The sequence below is a fragment of the Ahaetulla prasina genome, chromosome 6 (assembly GCF_028640845.1).
Source record: "Ahaetulla prasina isolate Xishuangbanna chromosome 6, ASM2864084v1, whole genome shotgun sequence".
NCBI classification, from domain to species: domain Eukaryota; kingdom Metazoa; phylum Chordata; class Lepidosauria; order Squamata; family Colubridae; genus Ahaetulla; species Ahaetulla prasina.
This window is the reverse complement of record NC_080544.1, coordinates 76,056,089-76,078,366: the sequence shown is the minus strand read 5'-3', so window position 1 is coordinate 76,078,366 and position 22,278 is coordinate 76,056,089. Positions and strand designations below refer to the sequence as shown.

Here is a 22,278-nt window from a genome sequence, read left to right as displayed (position 1 = left end):
CCAACTTTGAGTGGATTGTATCTTATACAATTATTATTTTTTACTTAATTCATCAGATAGGATTGTCCCCTTTATCAGTCATTTTCTGTTCTTCTTTAACACATTTAGCACATACTATCATTTTTAGTACCATAGCATTTCAGGCTACTAAATTTCAGGCAATTTCAAGACTTGTTTTAAACATGGCAAAACTTTGAACTTGACTGAAGGTGAAAGAGCCTTCTTGGTTCTTATCAAGTCTCCATTGTGTCTTGACCAATCTTTACAAGCAATCCTATGTTAGCAGTAATAAAGGCTGCATGTAATAAATGGATAAATGATGGAGATAGTTCTGAATTCAGTTGCGGTCATATAATTGCTGAAGCTGAAACTGAATACCCCAATTCATTTCTAATATTGATGTCCTTATACAAATCAAATTCAGGAAGAGATTCAACTAAGAAATTTTTTTAGAGGCAGCATAATCCCAACCAGAACTGGTTACATGTTGATTGGCTTTCCACCTACGGTGCTATTATGCCTGAATTATATTTTACTTTCCTGATATTGTCTAAATTTTTTTCATTAGCTTCCCTGAATGTAGTAGGCAGAAACAAGATTACTTTTGTTTATTCCCATACTGATGACACTGTAACTAAGCCTGCTGTATGGTTCCATCAGTTGTAAATCCATACTAAAAACACACAACCCTATGAACTTCTATCTTCTTTGTAAAGAAAATGTTTTTCTTTATACAATTCATTACTATATTCAAACATTGATTCAAAACATCTGATTAATTATCTCAGATAAAAAAGATTATTCATATGTAAATAGAAAACATTGTTTTTGCCTCCAAAAACAATTCTCATATCAATTTTTATTTAGTTAACTCTCCATTTTATCTTTGCTTACCTAACTGAGCTTCCTCTTGCAGCTCCCTACACCTTTTTTTAATGCTGGCTAACCCACAACAAAACAATTTATAGTAATAATAATAACAACAGAGTTGAAAGGGACCTTGGAGGCCTTCTAGTCCAACTCCCTACCCAGACAGGAAACCCTACACCATCTCAGACACATGGTTATTCAACATTTTCTTAAAAATTTCCAGTGTTGGAACATTCACAACTTCTGCAGGCAAGTCGTTCCACTTATTAATTGTTCTAACTGTCAGGAAATTTCTCCTTATTTCTAAGCTGCTTCTTTCCTTGATCAGTTTCCACCTATTGCTTTTTGTTCTACCCTCAGGTGCTTTGGAGAACAGCCCGACTCCCTCTTTTTTGTGGCAACCCCTGAGATATTGGAACACTGCTATCATGTCTCCCCTAGTCCTTCTTTTTATTAAACTAGACATACCCAGTTCCTGCAACCGTTCTTCATATGTTTTAGCATCCAGTCCCCTAATCATCTTTGTTGCTCTTCTCTGCACTCTTTCTAGAGTCTCAGCATCCTTTTTACATCGCAGCGGCCAAAACTGAATGCAGTATCCCAAGTGTGGCCTTACCAAGGCATAATAAAGTGGCACTAACACTTCACGTGATCTTGATTCTATCCCTCTGTTTATGCAGCCCAGAACTGTGTTGGCTTTTTTAGCAGCTGCTGCACACTGCTGGCTCATATCTAAACGGTTGTCCACTAGGACTCCAAGATCCCTTTCACAGTTACTACTATTGAGCAAGGTACCACATATCCGGTACCTGTGCATTTTGGTTTTTTTTTTGCCTAAATGTAGGACCTTACTTTTTTCACTGTTGAATTTCATTTTGTTAGATAGCACCCAGTGTTCAAGTCTGTCAAGATCCTTCTGTAATTTGAATGTTGGCTATTCCTGCCAGCTTGGTATCATCTGCAAATTTAATGAGTTCCCCATCTATCCCCTTGTCCAAGTCATTGATGAAGATGTTGAAGAGTACTGGGCCCAAAAAAGAGCCTTGGGGTACTCCACTGCATACTTCCCTCCATGTGGATGTAGTTCCATTGAGGATTTTGAAATTTGAATTTGAATTTGTTCTAGCTGGTGTTCTCTTCTCTAGGGTCACCTGTCCTGCAACATACAAATACTTACTACACCATCCCAAACTTTATCTCATAACATACATATACACAAATCCAGCCAATTATGATTTATTTTGGAACTATGTTTGTCAACCCACGTCTCGATGTGTATGTGAATCCAGCCTTAGAACCTTTATTTATTTTTTCCACAATTAGAGACTTGGGTATTTTAACTTACCACTCTGAAGTGACTTTCTTTTTTAAGTTCTACATGTTAGTGGGATAGCAAAGTTTTCTTTGAAGATCCAGAAGACAAAAAAAGTGTAATGATATTAAAGATCCTTACAGGGGCTATGCAAGCTGGAGTTAAGAAATCATGTGATTCTAAGTAATTTTGGGCTGTATGATTACTGAGATAACTGCTCAAAAATTTACAAAACTAAATTTTGACCAGAAATATTAATATTCAACCAGAAATATAAACCAATTTTGAACTGAACATTTTTAATTAAAAAGTTAAATGTCCAAAGAAAGCCAAAGGCTCTTTTCCATTATTTCAGAGTATAGAACACAATGGTTTAAATTACAGGACGGCAAATTTTGGTTGAATTTCAGAAAAAAATATATTTACAGTAGGAGCAGTTTGAGGTCAGAATCACCTGTTAAGAGAATTAGGGGACTATATTCAAATGAAGCTAGATAGTATCTGTCTAGGATGCTTTATTTTGGATTCCTGCACTGAATGGCCAACCTCTTTCAGTTTAATTATCACTTCATTTTAAACTTTTCTTGTGTTTGATCTATATAAACACTAGATGTCAGACTTTCAAGTGTTGAATCTCAGCCAGTTTTCATGATAACTGATGTATTAATTTCTTATGTCAGCTAGTCAGCAGTTTCAACCAAATTGAATTCACCCAATTTTTACTGTATTATTAAATTCTAAATAAAGAGTTTTACTAATTTCTGGAGAATATTATTTCTTAAGACTATCACAAACACAGGAAGAGATTTATAAAGGATTCAGAAAATCTTTGGTATTCTTAAAAGGTTTTCTTCCCTATCTCTCCTTTAACATCCTTTCTGTTGTTTTCTTTTATTCATCTAATACTAATCATCTTTATCAGATTTTTATGGCCATACACTGACATGCTAATTTTTTCTGCTCAGGTGGGATGAGCCACTACTTAGCACACAGAAGACTTGACTAAAGCAATCTACCAGTAAAATGCTATTCAAATACAGCTTCTGGTGTCAAATGTTGGGGCACAACTATCCTGTACTGTGTTGCTGCACCGGCTGCTTTTCCTCTAAGGAGTTGACAGTGCTTTATTTATAGTTTCCAGGTGCCCTTCTGTCCAGGACCTTATTTCAGTTAAACCCTAGATGTGCAAACCAAGATCATATAATAATTTTCAAAATCCTTGGTACCTACCGACTATCTTTTTTGAATTGAGAGTCATGTGGAATGCTAGCGTAAGCACTAATTAGGTTTAACATCATTATTTAGAAAATGTAAATGTTCCCTTAACATAAGAAATCCCCTTCCCAGTTTCTGAGTTTTCCCACATATAATGCTTTTATAGATGAATATAATTTTATTAGGCGTATAGACACCCAGTTTGGTTAAAATGTATTAATTGGAACATTTGTTTGTTTGTTTATACGTAGTATACCTTGTTTTTTTTCTCTATGAGGCATAAGATAGTTTATATAGGTCTCCAGTTGTTAATTCTCATAACACTTCTGTAGGGCCCATTGCAGTAAATTGAAATGACTTCTGAATGACTTCATTCTAATTCACCTAATGGTTTAATTAACACTAAGGATTTTAAAGTTGAGTTTTCTTTATTTTAATTTGGTTCTAACCAACACTTGCTTCACTGTCTAACATTCTTCAGTTTGTTAAAAAAGATAGGGGAAGGAAGGAATTTTTGATAAGGCAAACATTGATCTTGCATATGAAGGCACACTTCAGCTTCTACCGACTTCTATAATTTCAATCCAGCTGAAATGGATTAAGAGAAATTGCACCTTTGAGAGGTCTCCTCCTGCATTTTAGTTGATTTTTGGTTGTTGTTTTTTTAATGGCTATGCATGGCTATGCATGTTGCCACAAATGAACACTTGTGGAAGTCTATAATGTTAAAAGCATTCTATAATGTTTTTAACAATAGAATTTTCAGTAATTTTCATTTTACCAGGAAGTAAACAATTTTTCCCATGACTACATTTAATTTGAAATTCAAAAATACTAAAATAGCTTAAGTTTAGCAGCTGAAGAAGATCGAGATTTTCTGTGAAGAATTCATTTAAAAAATGTCCCCAAGGTAAAAATACAATTTTAACATAGACCTTTTTTTAATCGGGAGAGGAAAAAAATTCTCCACTTTGTGCTCTGTCATGTTTTCTTTCAGCTGTTTCATTTTGCTACAATAAAAGTATCCCTTTAAGAGACAAATTGCCATAGGATTTCTGTTTTTATAAATTCATCCAGTAAGTGTATATTGTCAACATTTCATCCTTCCCCTCTCCCCACCCTCACCCCATATATATATATATATATATATAGGAAGTATTTCTTCTTTGTGGTGGGATCCTGTTCAGCGACTACTCTTCTCTGGAGCATCTGATAACAGCATAATCATGTGGGACATTGGTGGAAGAAGAGGTCGGACCCTGCTTCTTCAAGGTCATCAGTATGTAGCAATTTTGTTTCCTAGAGTGTATTAATTCTGATTAGCCTTTGGGGTTACTCACATAGGGATGAAGGATTTTATTGGTTCTCTTTTCTGTCAGATACAAATCAACTAAGTATTTTGTATAATGCTGTTTCTAAATGTGCTATTGCAGTATGCTGTTTTGATAATCTTCAAAAACACATGAAGTTTGAGGTAAAGATTTGAAATTTGATGCTTTAGATCTTTCTGTTTGTTTCTTAGTTTTACCTAGTTGTATCTTACACCTTAGTGCAGACACGTAGCATGCTGATAGAAAAGCATGAGACATATGCAAATAAATTGCAATGATCCAGAAAAATGCAGTAGATTTTTTTCTGCAATTAAGGCATTTGCTGGTAGATGATACATGACAAAGACTTTTTATTATTTGTTAATTCCCCAAGTGTCAATAAAGGCTCTTGCTTCAGTAGAGTCTTCTATCATTAAGAAACAGTGCAGTGCTAATGACCATCCCCATGCTCCCCCAAAAGACTAAATTTTGGAATTCTGTTTCTGCAAAATCCTTGTTTTACAAAACACATTATCACCATTTATTAAATACTTCATTCTTGCAAATGTAACAGTACATTAACAAACATTTAAGATATGCAGCCACTTAATATTTTTCCTCATGTATGAATAAATAGTGTCTCCACTAAACAGCAGGAAAAAGAATGATTCTTTCTTGTTGAGGAAGGGAAAAAGATTAAAAGATCAAAATACTTTTATCAAAAATTGCAGAATTTGAGCCAATATCTGCTTTACTGGATCAGTAAAATAATTTAGCAGCTGAAATTTGCACAAAGAGTTACAAAAATGTATTCCTCAAAATCTGTTCTGACTTTTAGTAAGATAAAGGTTCCCCTTGCACATACGTGCTAGTTGTTCCCGACTCTAGGGGGCGGTGCTCATCTCTGTTTCAAAGCCATCGCTGTCTGAAGACTCTCCATGTTCATGTGGCCAGCATGACTAAATGCCAAAGGCGCACGGAACGCTGTTACCTTCCCACCAAAGGTGGTCCCTATTTTTCTACTTGCATTTTTTTGAACTGCTAGGTTGGCAGAAGCTGGGACAAGTAACAGGAGCTCACCCCATTATGCGACACTAGAGATTTGAACCGCTGAACTGCCGACCTTTGGATCGACAAGCTCAGCATCTTAGCCACTGAGCCACTGTGTCCCTTCAACGTTTAGTACCTGTTTATAAGTAACTCTGAAATATCTGCAAAGATGATAGCAATACCTTTTTTAACCTGGCTTTTTCCAAGTATGCTAGACTATAGCTTCCATATCTAGTGTCCATTTTGACTGGGGATCTGAAGTTTATAGTCTGCTATTTTTGGTAGCAATGTGTTTGGAAAGACTGTTGTACACATAAAGCTACAATCTATGCAATATAAAACTGACATTCAGGTATTATATGCAAATTAATAGTAATATATTTTAAAAATCCAAGTATGCAGTTTGATATTTGAGCAAGCATCCCCACTCACAAAACTACCCACAAGATTGAATGGGTTCAAGTCAAACATGCAAAACACGAATGTTACATAACTTATCTAGCTGATTGTTTTTTTCTTTACAGTGACAAGGTGCAGGCCCTCTGTTACCTCCAGCTCACACGACAACTGGTTTCTTGTTCAGCAGATGGAGGGATCACAGTCTGGAATATGGATGTTAGTAGAGAAGAGGTAGGAACAAAACTAAAAGTTTTTATTTGTTTATATATCAAAAGGACAGATGAAAAGCTAATATCCCCTAATTATAACATTTCTGTATTCTGTTAGCTAATTAGTCCAATTTAGCAATTAACTGGGAAAGGCATACTGTAGGAATATTTTGGAAAATAAAGTGGGAAAATGACTCAAGTATACTGTCCTTTGGGGAAGCAAAGTTTATAAACCACTCTGACTTCCAAGGACACTGCTGTAATTGCCTTTATCTGTGAACTGTGTGCTTTATCTATTTCTAACTATATCTAAATAAAAAAGGTATAGTTTAATTCCACTTTAAAGCCGGGGAGTTTTTTTATTTTTTTCAGAATGACATACTTAAGTGTTTCTGTCAACTCTTTTTTCCAGGCCCCACAGTGGTTAGAAAGTGATTCTTGTCAGAAATGTGAACAGCCATTTTTCTGGAATATAAAGCAAATGTGGGATACAAAGACTCTGGGTCTGAGGCAGGTAAGAAGCCATCAGTGTTTTATTTATAACTATATGAAAGCTAAAGAAGTTAATAATTAGGATGTATCTTTTTGAAATAGTTCTTGGCTCCCATGCATACTTCCTTCTCATCTTTCATGGCCTTTCAGAGCAACATAGTCCTTCTGGATTTTAAGTTAACCTTTCTCCAACCTAGAATGCACTAGATGTATTGGAAGTTTCAGAATTCCCAACAAGTAGGACTTCATCATGCTAGTAGAAACACTAAAAACTGCACTTCTGAATGGGATAAATTAGGTAATTTTTTTATGCATCTAAGCACAAATTAGTGGTCTGTATTAGATTTGTCTAGCTCAAATTATGTACAAATCTGTAATGGTCATAATGATTTTGCTTATTAACTGATTTTTTTATCTGGGATAGATTTAGGCTGCTGTCTTTAGGAGATTAACCAGGATAGGCCTACAGAAATAGTAGGCTTCTTTGATGAAAGGTCACTGAATGTACAGTTGAACTCATTTGGCTGAAAACATGAGAATTTGCTTGCTTCCTTCTTAATATTTGGCTTAATTTGGAATATATTTCTGATTGCTTCTCATTTTCATTTCCATTATCCAGCATCACTGTAGGAAATGTGGTCAAGCAGTATGTGGCAAATGCAGCACGAAACGCTCCAGCTATCCCATAATGGGCTTTGAATTCCAAGTCCGGGTTTGTGACTCTTGTTTTGAGTCTATCAAAGATGAAGAGTGAGTACTATAGCTTAGAAGACTATGGCTTACTGACCTTTAGTTTTAAGTCTGAGATTTGAGGCCAAAATAGTACATACGTTAGATAAGAACTATAGATATCCTTCCTTTCATAAGATTTTTTAAATTCATTTTCTTTAAAGTTAACGTATGTAGGAAATAAAATCGGTTGCACAGTTACGTTTTACTATCTGCTAGTTCATTTCTAGTAATATATCCAATACTATTATAATACGACAAAGGAAAAATAGATTTTCTTAATTTCTTTCCAAGAACTATGATTTATTTGTAAACATAGTCCTAGAGAAATAACCGTACGCCAAATATACCATAGGAAGAGTCATCTCCATTCACAATGATTTCTCATCCAAAACTGTTTGGAATAATAAAAGTCAGGTTTTAATGGCTTTATAGACAGTTAATAGGGAGAAAACCAGTTATAACAAGGAGATGGATGGGATGCTTTCCCAAAGAGTGAAAGGTGTAATTGAAAAGTCTTGTTCCTACAGTCTCTATAGATGAAAGTCCTTTAGGTTATAACCTATTCTCCCAGTTTTTACTAAGCAGGCAGAAACCATTACAGATAGATGATCTGAGGTTATCTAAGTCCCAAACCACGTAAAAGATTATAAATAACAATCAGCAGCTCGAATTGTTTTCAGTTCATTAATCAATTCAAATCCTGTAGAAAAATGGCTTTTTTTCTAGAAAAAGGGAGATGATTCAATCAAATCTTAGTTTCTAGGGACAAATCCAAAATTTGACAATATACCAATCCTAATGCAGGGATTGCTAGAAACAAAATTTGTATTTTAAAAAGTTATTTCTGTCATTTCCGTTTAGCAAAAGTGAAGGATGAGAAATTTATCAAATTCATATCATAAAACGATAATTTTTACTTCACTGAGTTACAAATGTTCAATCGTCATCATTATTTTGAAGTTATAATGTACATATTTTTCAGAATTCCATTAATTGCATTCAATTGGATAAGCATGCATAAATCCATGCATAAATCCAAACTATATTGTTCTTTCCATTTTTACAAAGTTGTTTTACTATTTAAATAGCTGTTTTGCAGTAGTAGCACAATTAAAGAAAAAGGTAAAGGAATTCACCTTCCATTGAATGCTGTTTTGTTGTAGTTCTAGTACTTTTAGTGTCACATACATTGCACTTTTTTTTCCATAGTGTGTATGTTATACTTCAGCCTGAATCAAAATTAAAGCTTTCATTGTTTCGGTCTTGCTTCTTATCCTTTCGTGAGCTGACATATTTGTATTGATAAGATGGCTAAAACAAGCATTCTTCTATATCAGGAGGAAGATATTTTTCACAAGCTCTTTATAAATTGTCTATTAAAACCTCTTGCAAGCTTCTGTTCTTTTTCTGGAAACTTTCTAATCTAGGAGGAAAATAGCAGAGAAAAAGAAATAGGGGACAGAGCAGAAAGAGAGAAATGATCAAAGTTCATGGCATCATTGAAATTGCAGGAGCAATCATTTGTTAAATAAACAGATGATGAGTCAAGAAGCTTGGAGTGTTCATTCATCAGTCAAGATGTACGTGCTATTTACTTTGCCTTACCCATCCTAGGTGTCTTGAGTCCTTTAACGATTTCTCATGAAATTGTTTATATTCTAGTTTATATTCTAGGTATGACTTGCCATTCTTTCATGGCTGTGTGCCTTGCTTTCTGCCTGTTAACTTTCAGCCTAGTAATTTGCGTCTAGAGTTTGATGTAGGTTTAATTAATTACTAGGCAAAATTACGATTTGTTTTTAACTTGTTTTTAAGTTAGTTTTGACTCTGGCAACTGTTTGGACATGTCCATGCAGTTTTTGTAGCAATATTGCAGAAATGGTTTTCTATTTTCTACCTCTCTTTTTCCCCCTTCTGTACAATTATGTCCAATTCGCAGAGGCTGCCTGGACAGATCCCTGCAGTTCTCTTGGCAAGGTTTTTCAGAAATGGTTTGTCATTATCTAGGACGGAAAGAAAGTGACTGGTTCAGTGTCACCTGGCTGGCGTCATGATAGCTTTAACCAAATAGTTGGAAGCTCTAGGGGCTCTAATAATGCTTTTGTTCACATCAGTTTTGACTAGATAGCCAGAATATTAGATAGTAGCTTTTATATAGCAATGTTAAAAAAATTATTTACAAATTACATAGAACGATCTAAGAGAAAACTTATATGGCTACTAAAAGTCAATCCTGACCTGATGGTGTACAATCAGTCAATCAATCAATCAATATAGAAGCAAAGTCCTTGTGTTCTTCTTTCTTCTGGTACACGATTATCAATCTGTGGGGCAGATGATTTATAAAACACTCTTACTCTGTTTCTTCTATTTTTAGACATGAAAAATAGTTTCTAATGTTTCTAATGTTTTAGTTTCATTGCTGCAGTCTGTTTCTTTAGCTGCCAACTTTCTTTTGGTCTAGTAGTTGAACCTTAATTTCCCAAGTGAAACAGAATCAGTGTACAGACTTTCCCAAGCAGCAGTTTGAATTCCTGATTGAGTAATACTGGTTCTATTTCTCCATCTTTTTTTTTTTTTTTTTACTTTTTTGCTGTGCTCCTGTTTTCTGTCTTGGAGGCAAGGTCACCGGACCTGTTATGAGTATCAGGGGAAGTACGTTAGGTGACCGTTGAACATATATACCGATTTCCTACTAAGTAGCCTTCAGGCAAATATTTGTCTTCCATTGTTAGCTTTGCTATTTGCATTTTGTTTCCTGAGTTCCTTCATACCTGTTACCAGTAATTTTCAACAGTTTATCTCCAAAAAAGGAATGCTTTGCCACTTCCAAAATATTGATTTTTATTTTTACCTTTGATTGCAGATATCCTTGTTTTTCCTAATCACACTGCTCAGAAAATATTGAAGGTTTTTTTGATAGTAATTTTATTAATATATATATATATATATATATATGTATATGTATATGTGTGTGTATGTATGTATGTATATGTATATATATATATATATATATATATATATATATATATATATATATATATATATATATATAATTAAAATATAAAACTTAATATAAACTAAGAGAGAATAAAAAATATAAACTGCAGGAAAATTGTAAAGAAAAATTAAAAATATGGTAAAGAAAAATAATATATATATAAAGAAATGACTCCCTCTTTTATCACAGCAAGTGTCAACAATTTTAGTAACTCATCACCTTCTCATAAAATACAGGTGATATCTTTTTCACATTCTTCCCAGAAAATCATGAGGTTTGTTGAATTAGTATTATTTTGTACCAACTCATGGATGGATAACAAAATAACTCAGATATAGAAACAATGCAGTAGTACAGAAGTGCCCCTAAATTAAAGGTTAAAATCAGTGCTAGGAGGAAAGCATGTTAACTAACCATTTTTTTTCTTGCAACAGTGTGACTTCTATATAGAAAACACTATGCTTTACTGTTATAACATTGTTAATTTGTTAGAACTTTAATATCTGTCCAATTTAAGCGAAGAACATACCCACTTTAATTCTTCCTGTTGCTTAGGGTATTTGCTGGATTAACTGTTCTCCCTTATAAGAATACTGAATGCTATCTATTTCCAAAAGCATCCATTCTTGATACAGAAAAATCAGTGTTAACTAGATAGATCTTCTGTGTTTGCATTATAACTTCAAAATGATGTTTTAAATTAGTTCTGTGGGGGGTGTATTTGTTTATGAAAGTGTGTGCATAATATTGCAAACATATTGGAACAGAGTCTTTAGCAAATATAAATGGCCTGGCTTGTAGATTTGATAGTGTCTTAATGTTGGGATTTGATTGTTATTTTTCTAAATCCTTTATTACATGCTTACACACACACACACACACACATATATATAGATATATATATATTTGTTTTCTGAGGTTTTCATGGGTGTTTGTATGTAGGTCTTTGGTTGTTCGGGTTTTCTCCCGTGTAAAATTGGAAGTGTCTTGACAACGTTTCGACGAAGTCTCATTCGTCATCTTCAGGCTTCAGCTTCATGCTTCTGGGAGCAATGTGTGATCGCAGCTGTTTCTTCCTTTTAACTGCTAGTGGGGGTTTGAACTGATTGGGTGGGAGCTTGGCTGTGCTCTGATTGGATGGGGGGGTTTGTGCTCTGATTGGCTGGGGGTGTGTCCTGTGTTGGTGGGGGCTTGTTTGTGCTCAGTTTAGTCTGTGTTGCAGGGGGATTTGAGCTGGTGAGCTGCATAGCTGTTGTTTGGCTTTGTGGTCGTGCTACATCTTCATAGTGGGTGTCAGTCTGCTGCATGTATGGATTGGAGGGGTTTGAAATGGCTAATGTTGCAGCTGCGGTCTGGCTTCTGGTCCTTGGTCGTGCTTCATGATCAGTGTGGGTTTGGGTCTGCTTTCTGGGTGGATGTGCGGTGGTGACATCCTGTGTGGACCTCGTGAGTGTGGGTCTGGTGTCATTCCTCGTGTTAGGGACTCGTTTGTCAATAAGGGCGGGTTTCCAAATGGCTGGTAGGCGGGAGGTGTCATCTCGTTTGTTCATGCTGTGTGGGCGTTTTTCTATCTCAATGGCTTCTCTGATTATTCTGTTGTTAAAGTGTTCAGTTTTGGCGATAGTTCTGGTCTTTTTAAAGTCAATATCATGTCCTGTGACTTTAAAGTGTTGGACCAGGGAAGAAGTTGGTTCCTCTTTTTTGAATGAGTTCTTGTGTTCTTCAATGCGTGCACTTATTCTTCTGTTGGTTTGTCCAATGTATGTGGTGGGGCAGGCGGTGCATGGGATTTCATATACTCCTTGATTTTCTAACTCAATTTTGTCTTTGGGATTTCTTAGGATGGTGGATATTTTTCTGTTTGTGCAGAATGCTGTCTTGTGCAGAATGCTGTCCCTGGTCCAACACTGAGTGTGGGTCTGGTGTCATTCCTTGTGTTAAGGATTCGTTTGTCTATAAGGGCGGGTTTCCAAATGGCTGGTAGGCGGGAGGTATCATCTCGTTTGTTCATGCTGTGTGGGCGTTTTTCTATCTCGATGGCTTCTCATTCCTCATAACACAAGGAATGACACCAGACCCACACTCACGAGGTCCACACAGGATGTCACCACCACACACCCACCCAGAAAGCAGACCCAAACCCACACTGATCAGGAAGCACGACCAAGGACCAGAAGCCAGACCGCAGCTGCAACATTAGCCATTTCAAACCCCTCCAATCCATACATGCAGCAGACTGACACCCACTACGAAGATGTAGCACGACCACGAACACGAAGCCAAACAGCAGCAGTGCAGCTCACCAGCTCAGATCCCCCTGCAACTCAGACTAATTTGAGCACAACCAAGCCCCCACCCAAACAGGACACACCCCCATCCAATCAGAGCACAAAAAAACCCCCATCCAATCAGAGCACAGCCAAGCTCCCACCCAATCAGTTCAAACCCCCACTAGCAGTTAAAAAGGAAGAAACAGCTGCAATCACACATTGCTCCCAGAAGCACGAAGCTGAAGCCTGAAGTTATTCGGGTTTTCTCCCACGTAAAATTGGAAGTAAAATTGGAAAACCCGAATAACCAAAGACCTACATACAAACACTCGCGAAAACCTCAGAAAACAAATATATATATATATATATATATATATATTACATTGGTCTTGAGCTTGAAATATTTGCTGTCTTTTGCCCCTGAATTAAATAGATCTGAAAGGTTGCTGTTACTTAAATTCACTTTTCTTTCTCTTCCAGTCGCACTTCTTTGGCAACTTTTCATGAAGGAAAACACAACATATGCCATATGTCCATGGATATTTCAAGAGGACTTATGGTGACATGTGGAAGTGATCGTGTAGTAAAGGTAAGCTATTCTTTTGTTAATTATATAAAATACATTTCATACTAGCTGTGCTTTATTGTCTTCCAGTGCTGTTTATCTTAATCTTTAAGAAGCGCAAATGGAAGGAAGGAAAGAGGGAAAATAATCTTTATGTTTAGGTTAGAAGGTTACATATGTTCTCAAGTTGAAGCCTGGTTTATTTGGTCATTTCTAAATCCAACCACTTTCAGGCTACACACTGTAAGAAAACAGTTGTAAAATTTCATTTTAGAACATTTGTATACATCAAGTATATATTTGTATCTGTTAAGAATGCACTCATTGAGTGGCATGGTGGCCTAGAGATGAAGACGCTCACCTCACACTCGGGAGGCTGACAGTTCAATCCTAGACAGGGACAGATGTTTCGCGTACCTCAATTGCTCAGGGAGACATGCAACTGGTTTTCTACCCCAAAACACTGGCCTAGCCCGGCTGCAGCTGACGCCACTTCTGTTGCCACCTCCATAGCCTGCCCACTGCTCTCACAGTGCCTTACACAGCACAGTTAAATTTAGCGCGCTTCACAATGGGGAGATGGCATCTTCTCCTCCTCTTAGAGCCCATTATGACGCGGCGTATCGGCCTCAGCCGGGCGGGCCACTGTCTTGGGGTAGAGAGCAAATCGTGCATCTCCCCGAGTGACCGATGTGCGTGCAACACCAAAAAGGGTCAGAAGAAACACCCGTGAGATAAGGCAAGTACAGGGTCGCTTCACTCCCACTCTGGAACAGTGTTTCTGTTCAGCTTAAGATAATATCAAAAGCCATTAATGTTACAAGAAATAACTCTATAGACTCCAAAGGATTTACACAGCAACAAAATGAGATCATGGGCAGATCCCAAGGAAGTATCGATCAGTAAATAATTTGGGCAGTACCATAGTACCGTTAAATCAAGTTGTACAAATAAACTTTCATTGAGAAAACTGAAATCAGAAAACCTAGCCCAACTACAGTAAATAAACATTTACCTGTCTTTAACTGAGTAACAATTCCATGAATCAGAAGTTTCTAACCGAACTTTATTTGTACTTCCTGTCTGTTTTCTGAAAATAACCAGATTTAACCTGAAAGGATAATAATTGTCCTTCTCACTACCCAGGATGTATATTTATTTCTCCTGGAGAATTTTTTTCCTCTTTTTCAGTAGAACAGAGGCTTTTTTACATATATGGGTTGAAGACCAGCTCTTTTTGCATGTTTGAAAAATAATGTTGATTGTCTGTTTGGGAAATTTGCCAGGGAGGGATTGGAAAGGGACTTACGCTCACAAATTCATAGTTTAATAAATCTTTATTAAAATAATTAAAATAAAATAATAAAACAGAAGATGATGCAAGCTTTTTTGGTTCCTAGAACCATTATTATATATTATTTTAAAAAACCAAGGAAGAAATGGAATAAAACAAAAGCCTTAAATATTAACTAAATGTAACAGCCTATGAATTTTATTGCTCATATATACTCTTAAAACAGTGCAGTAAAACATGGACTTTTGACTTTTTTTTTTGTAGTGGGTGAATATGGCTGTTATATGTTTTTTATAATATGAACCGTCTGCCTGCATTTGGTAAATGATATTAAGTTTCTAATAATTAAAAGTCTTTCTGCCAAGCTTTTATAAATTTGGATGGAAGTAGAGAAAGATTCATTTAAACACATCTTGTTGGCAATTGAGGATGGGCTGCATTTCTGTGGCAGCATGGTGAAGCTGATGCGCATTAATGATTATCCTGTCTGCTATCACCATCAATTTGATGGCGTTGGAGAATGTCAGGATTATAGATGGGCAGCTTGTTCTTATTCACTCTATTTTCTTTCCCTATTTAGGTATTTTATGAACACTGGGGAAAAACAGAGCTGTTTTAATACATAGCATATACTTTTTGTAGCTTATGAAATGCCACATTTTCTACACAACCTGAGGTTGAGATTTGAATTTATGTTCCACAATCAGTCTCAATACAGATTGCCTTACAAATGAAGGCAAAGATATGTGTTCCAGGATAATGTTGCAGGATCCAATCTGAGTTGGTCACCGGAATCAGAGGGTTAGTCTTCTGAGTTTTTGTACTTGTCCTGGAGCTCACATATTCTGGTGAGAGAGAAGTTCTCTGAGGATGGGCTCCAGCAAGAGTTTAAAAGTTCTGAAAATTAAACTTCTGGTTCCAGTGGACCAGATTGAATTCTGCAACAGATTGCCTTTTATTAATGATAACTTAGCTATATACATTGCGCATTGCTTATTTGCTGCGATATTCTATTTCCTCTTTTATTCTACTGTAATGGGCTATCTTTGAGTCCCTTCTAGAAGTCTACATGTGCGAGAAGGTAAGATTTAAATGTTTTGAAGTGGCAAAGTTGTCTTGATCTACACTTACATAATGTAGCTATCACCATGCAAATATATAATAAACATTTAGAAATTTTAAAAATGCATATTCAGAATGTGGATTATGTGTCTTTTTTATATCTCATTTTTTAGATTTGGGACATGACACCAGTAGTGGGTTGTAGCCTTGCAACTGGATATACTTCCCGTTGATCTGCGTTTTTCAGAATAGTATACTGTATGCATCAAATGGATATATTCCCTCTCATATTCCTGCCACACATGCCAGCTGCTTGACTTTGAGAATATCGTTTTCCTAAGATGGACATTTTTGTTTTGTGGGACAGAATCCTTGTTTAGAGCTTACGAAGAATGGTGGAAGGTAGCAGGTACAAGCTGATGGCCTGTGGAATGAACAATAGGAAGATTTACATACAACAAAATATCCGGCCTAGGAAGATCACTCATAGCTTGATTTACTTGTAGCATTCAGTGTGCTTTCTCTGCTGAAATGATATTGTACTGTGGCTAAGGGTTAAAATGAGTACAGTAAACTGTAGTGACAACAAAACATGTTCAAAATAGCAGTAGCGTATTCTTTGTAAACTGTCCCTGTAGACTAGTTTTGTCTTATGAATAGTTACTGTGAATAATGACTCACAGTTTTTTTGAATATAACTTTGCCAGCAGGAGGGGGGGAATGCAATAGGAGTGGGAGCATTGATAGTGTTTTGGACTGTTTTGTTTCTCTGTTACATTTGATGTTGTTCCAGTTTTAAATTGTCTACTGAGGAGGGGGTGGGTAGATCCTTGGCAAAACATTAAAAATGGTTTCAATAATGGCTGAAGCTAAATGAGGGATTGGAATCATACTTTTTGTATGTAGTAAAATGGTACAGTTGATTGAGGCTTGGTGAAATAGACAGTAAAGGTTTGTTGAACAGAAACCCAATTTGTGATGTACAGGTATCAAGTTTCTCTAAAGCCAGTTCCAAATCAGATTTTTAATTCAATTTCAGCAATAACTAGCATTGTACCAGAAAAGCTTGCATGTGGACTGCTGCAAGTAAAAATGGTAGTAATAGGTAAATTTAATAAATAGATAGATAAATAAATAAGTAAAATAATGGGGAAAAATGTGTACATTAAAATTTGTCATTACTTTTGAAAATGAGAGTACCTTGTTATAGTACAGAATTTTAAAGAGAAATTTCAGGTTGCTGCTCTTTTCATATTGAAGGTTAAATTTTATGACTAAATGTAGCTTTATAAAATCTGGTGTAGAATCATCAACATCAATGAAGTTACTGCCCTCCAATTAAAACAATTTTTTTTTATTCAAATAATGTAATCGGACACTTCTTTTAGGGGATATTTAAAAGTAAGTGAAGAAAAAATGTTTTTCCATCTTTCTCAAGGAAAGTTGTTTTATGTTAATCATGAACCTATACCATCATGTTAAAATGTAAGCCTCAAAGAATCCTAAAAAAAATCTTCCTTAGGCAATACATATGAGGAAGGGAATTATATAACCTGAGGGATTAGTGTTGGAAAGTCATATAAGATGGGTATAATCAATGCTATTATTATTGAATTATTGCTCCTAAACTTCTTATTTGATACTTATTTGATACTAATTTGATACATGAAGGTAGTAGACAACAGATAAAAAAGCAAGGAAGAACCAAACATTTCAGCAATATCACTATACAAATAACGTAAATTATTAAAAAATGGATTTGTTAGAATGGTTACATTATTCTACTTACCTGCCTTATTATACTGTATAAAAAGGAGAACTTTAACTTGTTTGAATTATACCAGAATTAATAATTTCACCTCAGTGTCCTACCTACAATGAAATGTACATCTGGGTAAGAAAAGCATCACCTTACACAAAAGCATTTATAATTTTCCTCCCAACCCTCGTAATATCCTCTTAAACTTGGGATAACCTGCTGTTGGCAGAGAACAATATTCTCAGGTCTCAATATTTCTACATATAAAGAAGGCCACCTACTGTTTTCACTTATTGTACAAATAGCACAAAAATACATTGAAAGATTTGGCAGTTCCATTCAGAATTATCCATCATTGTTTTGCCAAATTTGTTCCAGGACTGAAGAATATTTTGCTGGTTGGGGATAGGGTAGATAGCAATATTAAAGTGGAAAGTTTAAGAAATGTTGGAAAAACACTATATTATTTCTATATCCAATGTTGAAGTTCTTCTGATAAAACTGTAAAAACTCTTATTGCTTGCTTTGGAAATAAAATGCTTTTGTGCGTGGTGAAAGAATAAGGATCATGTTGTACATGGTAAGAACATTGGCCCTGTACTCTAAATGTGCAATCATTCAGATTTGACTTATTTGCTATGTTTTTCCCCCCTGAATCCTTTCTTCATGGGGGCACCAGAAGGACTAATGTATTTTTGTCTGATGACCGTATTCTTGTGAAACATTGTATCTTTCATTATTTGAAAAACTGTTATTACTGTTTGTTGTTCCCTTTTTTGTCTTTAAAAAATGAAAAAAAGGTTTGACTATTGTATAATAAAAATATTTCCTGTAAATTTTGCTTCTTTATTTATGATCTGTGGAGACCTTTCACTGTTTAGTATGTGCATCAAGTGTTCTAGCAAATGAGTAATGGGGGGGGGGGGGAAACTAAATTTAGAAATTGTAAAAAAATCCTAATTTAAAAGTTTTAAAGTGTTATTTAAGTGTTATTTAAGTTATTTATTTATTTAACTTATTTAGTTATCTAAGTGTTATTCTGGAATTTGGATGAGACTTGAAAGTTGTATGATTAAGCAATGGTAGGAAATCAAGCCCTTCAAACTATTGGCAGACATATGGGATACTTCCATGCTAGGCAATAGGAACAGCAAGAATATCTATGTGGAGGTTCCATGAAAAAAAAAGAGCCGATGAGGAAGATAGCAGACATAATAAATTGCAAAGGAGAACTTGGGAAGCATGAAAATTGAAACCTGACAAGTCTAGAAACATACAACCATTATAATAAATATTTATTAGATTTATAACATTGCCAACCAGAGACACTAGAGGCAGCTAGAGGATGTTCCCTCAAACAGGGAATTCGCAATAGCTCTTCATTCCTGTTTTTACCATACCTTTCATATTAACCTAATCTGATCTCACAGGAAGTTTGGAGGAGTTGTCAGAAGTCCACCCAAGGCTTTGTGAGGTCATATGCAGCCCTGTGCTTTAGACCAGGGGTCTCCAACTGTGGCAATTTTAAGACTTGTGGACTTCAACTCCCAGAATTCTGGGAATTGAAGTCCACAAGTCTTAAAATTGCCATGGATGGAGACCCTTGCTTTACACTGCATTCATACTAATTTAAATTGACTCAGTCTCTACATGGACAGCTGAATAGGAGGGAGTTTTTTTGTACAAATCGAAACAAGCATTCTCATTTGTTTTGGAAGTAATTGGGACTATTTTCTTCCAGACAAAAAAGGTTTGAGAAGATGAAAAAGAAAAATATAAAGAATATAACTGACTGAGGGGAAGGCTCTGGGTAGATCAGGGCAGCTGTTCAGAGGGGAAGGTATACTGGGCCTTTGATAGTGGCCAAGTACAGGAGGAAAGAGAAGGCATTTGGAAGATAGGGGTGGATTCACGGGAGTTGTGCTGCTGGGGCATGGACAGTGATGCCAGCTGAGAAAAAAAAGACATTGGGAAGATGGGAGGGAAAGTAATGGGATGCTGCACTGGGAGATGTTGAGAGACACTATCCATAGCAAGATTTTCTTTCCATTCCAAACCCATATCAGCAAACATTCCAGGTTTGAGTTCTGCCAAACTAAAGCAACCAAACAGACTAAAAACAGCAGAATCTGCAGCTATGATTTTGTTTCAGGACCGAAGCAAAGTATTTTCCCCATTGGATGAGGTTCCCTAATAGATACTTCCTTTTAGATTACTACATGGCATGCAAGGAGTAGTTGGAATTTATGGCCTGAATGACCCTCCCCACTTCAACTATTTGGTTATGAGCCTAAGTAAATAGAAAATTTTCCTGGCGCAAAGCACCAGGTCTTCTTTATTTTTCAGAATGAATTTGGGCCCCAGAGTTATCACAGGCATTCTTAAAAAAAATTAAACTCCTCGTTGAAATTCCATGCTTTGTCTGAAAATGGGTGCAACTAACTAAAAAGTATGCAGAGAAGGGTGGGGAGATAAGCTAAGATAGTTGTGTGTATTCTGTGAAATGGAGTAATCTGACAAGCTTGTATGCTTTGTATTTTATTTAACCTCTCAAAAGTTTCAAAGGTGCCCACCAGCCAAAAGGTTGCTTAGTAATGCGGTACAGTTTCAGCTATTTTTAAAATGAAAGGAATGAAAAAGAACACTTTCAAGAAGGAAATCCAGTTCAACCAGAATATCTGGATTTATGACCAGTTTGCGGCATGGCTTTAAAAGCATAACATTTAATTTAAAGCAAAGCCTTTTACCTTAACAGGCATGGCCACATGGCATAAGCCCAAATAAAATATACTTGAAATTTTGCACTTATCAGATGGATTGTGCTTAAGGCCACACACAAACTGAACTGGCAAACCACTGATCGTTTATATTACATAGTGTCATAACATATTTTCTTGCATTTGCTAGTATGTTTTTGGAATACCACTGTAACTGGACACCCAATCTCAACAGTAATAAATATAGTCATTTACTTAGATGTTTATCCACACAAAATGAACTTAAAATTTAAATATATTTCAGTTTCTGTCACTTCAGCCAGTATAGGTAATAATCAAGGGACTATGGGAATTGTAATCCCAGGTTACTAGATTCCTTACTACCATAATTTAATAATTAAATTTCAGATTTAAAGCAATAATATTCAAGTGACAATAACATATAGTTCTTTATTGGCAAAATCCGGACTTTTGAAATAATCCAAATATTTGGAGGATTGTATTTAGAAATTTCCCAGTTATAAAAAACAGTGGAGATGGAAACGATGGTTAGATGGAATATGAAAGATGTAGATGAGGATTTAACAGAAGAATATGGAAGGCAGGTCAAAAAGGGAAGAAGTGTAACTTTTAAGGGTGAGAGATGATGGTTAGCAAGTATTCTTTTTGTTATTAAGATTGGCTGTATTAAGAATTGGAACAGATAAGAGATTAGAAATAGGGGGAATATTATTATACCAGAGGTGGTATTCAGCAGGTTGTGACCAGTTCTGGAGAACCGGTAGCGGAAATTTTGAGTAGTTCAGAGAACCGGTAAATACCACCTCTGACTGGCCCCGCCCTCATCTATTCTCTGCCTCCCGAGTCCCAGCTGATCGGGAGGAAATAGGGATTTTGCAGTAACTGTCCCCTGGAGTGGGAAGGGAATGGACATTTTACAGTGGCCTTTCCTTGCCACGCCCACCAAGCCACGCCCACCAAGCTACACCATGCCCACCAAGCCACGCCCACAGAACTGGTAGTAAAAAAATTTGAATCCCACCACTGTATTATACATATTCTCATATATACATACTTAGAGTGAAAGATAGAGGTTAAAATTAGACTTGTGTTATCTGGTAAGCGCAACAAAAACGTTATCATTATTAGAAGGGGGTAGCAAATATTGAATAACTGTAGAATGAAGAATTATATGCTGACCTAAATATGTATAATAACATTAGAACTATGTAAGATTGATTAATGTAGAAATTATCATTTGTATCAATATTATTTTTGTATTAATATGAAGGACACCCAGATGCCACACTGTCCATGTAATAATATTGATGTATATATATTTTTTTTTTAAAAAAACTTGACAAAAAAATTTCCCAGGTATGTGCCCCCCCTTTTTTTTCTATGAAGCTGCTTCCAGAAATATTGATCTCCTCAAAAAAAAAATGCCCCCATCACTGAAATCTGCCAACCTAACTTTTTTTTTTTTTTTTACTAAAACCTATATTGCTGGATTGGGCCCCTTGTCCCACCCCGACCAAAGTCTGCCGTGATATGGCCAGCCAACAGCACAAGGACGCCCACTAGGCCAGCAGTTAATCTTCAGAAACATTCACCAAGCCATAAAAACAAATAACCGTTGATCCCCCCCATAACTTCCAGGAATTCATCCAGCTCTTTTATGAAGCTGGAACTCCCGTAGCCTAGAACTACCAAGAAGAAACTCAGGTATCAGTCTTTAAACGTGAAAGCAGATGTACGTGGGGTATCAGGAAAAGACACCTTCCCAATCTCTGGAGCAGGCAGAGCCCTTTGCAAGCTACCTGCACCTGCATTTCTCTCTTCCGCTTATCTATCCCGGTGCTTACATGTATGTTCCTCTGCCCAGCGCCCTGAGAGATAAAGTGAAAACCGCCCCCAAGGGCACTTTGGGGTTTTCTCGGGGAAACGTGGGTTACGAAGGGTGGCAGGCAGGCGTCGCTGGTAAAAATCCCATTCACCTACTCGGGAGAGGGCGGAGCGCC

The 22,278-nt window shown here is 36.2% G+C and overlaps 1 protein-coding gene across 1 annotated transcript in view; it reads left to right on the top strand.

Moving 5' to 3' along the window:
* Positions 1-18,376, top strand: part of WDFY1 (WD repeat and FYVE domain containing 1) — a 30,734-nt gene extending 12,358 nt beyond the window's left edge. The window contains exons 7-12 of the mRNA XM_058189061.1: positions 4,550-4,676; positions 6,282-6,387; positions 6,778-6,879; positions 7,477-7,607; positions 13,341-13,449; positions 15,955-18,376. Of these exons, the coding sequence (XP_058045044.1) occupies positions 4,550-4,676; positions 6,282-6,387; positions 6,778-6,879; positions 7,477-7,607; positions 13,341-13,449; positions 15,955-16,014 (635 nt within the window). The 3' untranslated portion in view covers positions 16,015-18,376. The remainder of the gene's footprint in view (positions 1-4,549; positions 4,677-6,281; positions 6,388-6,777; positions 6,880-7,476; positions 7,608-13,340; positions 13,450-15,954) is intronic.
* Positions 18,377-22,278: the final 3,902 nt, after the last annotated feature.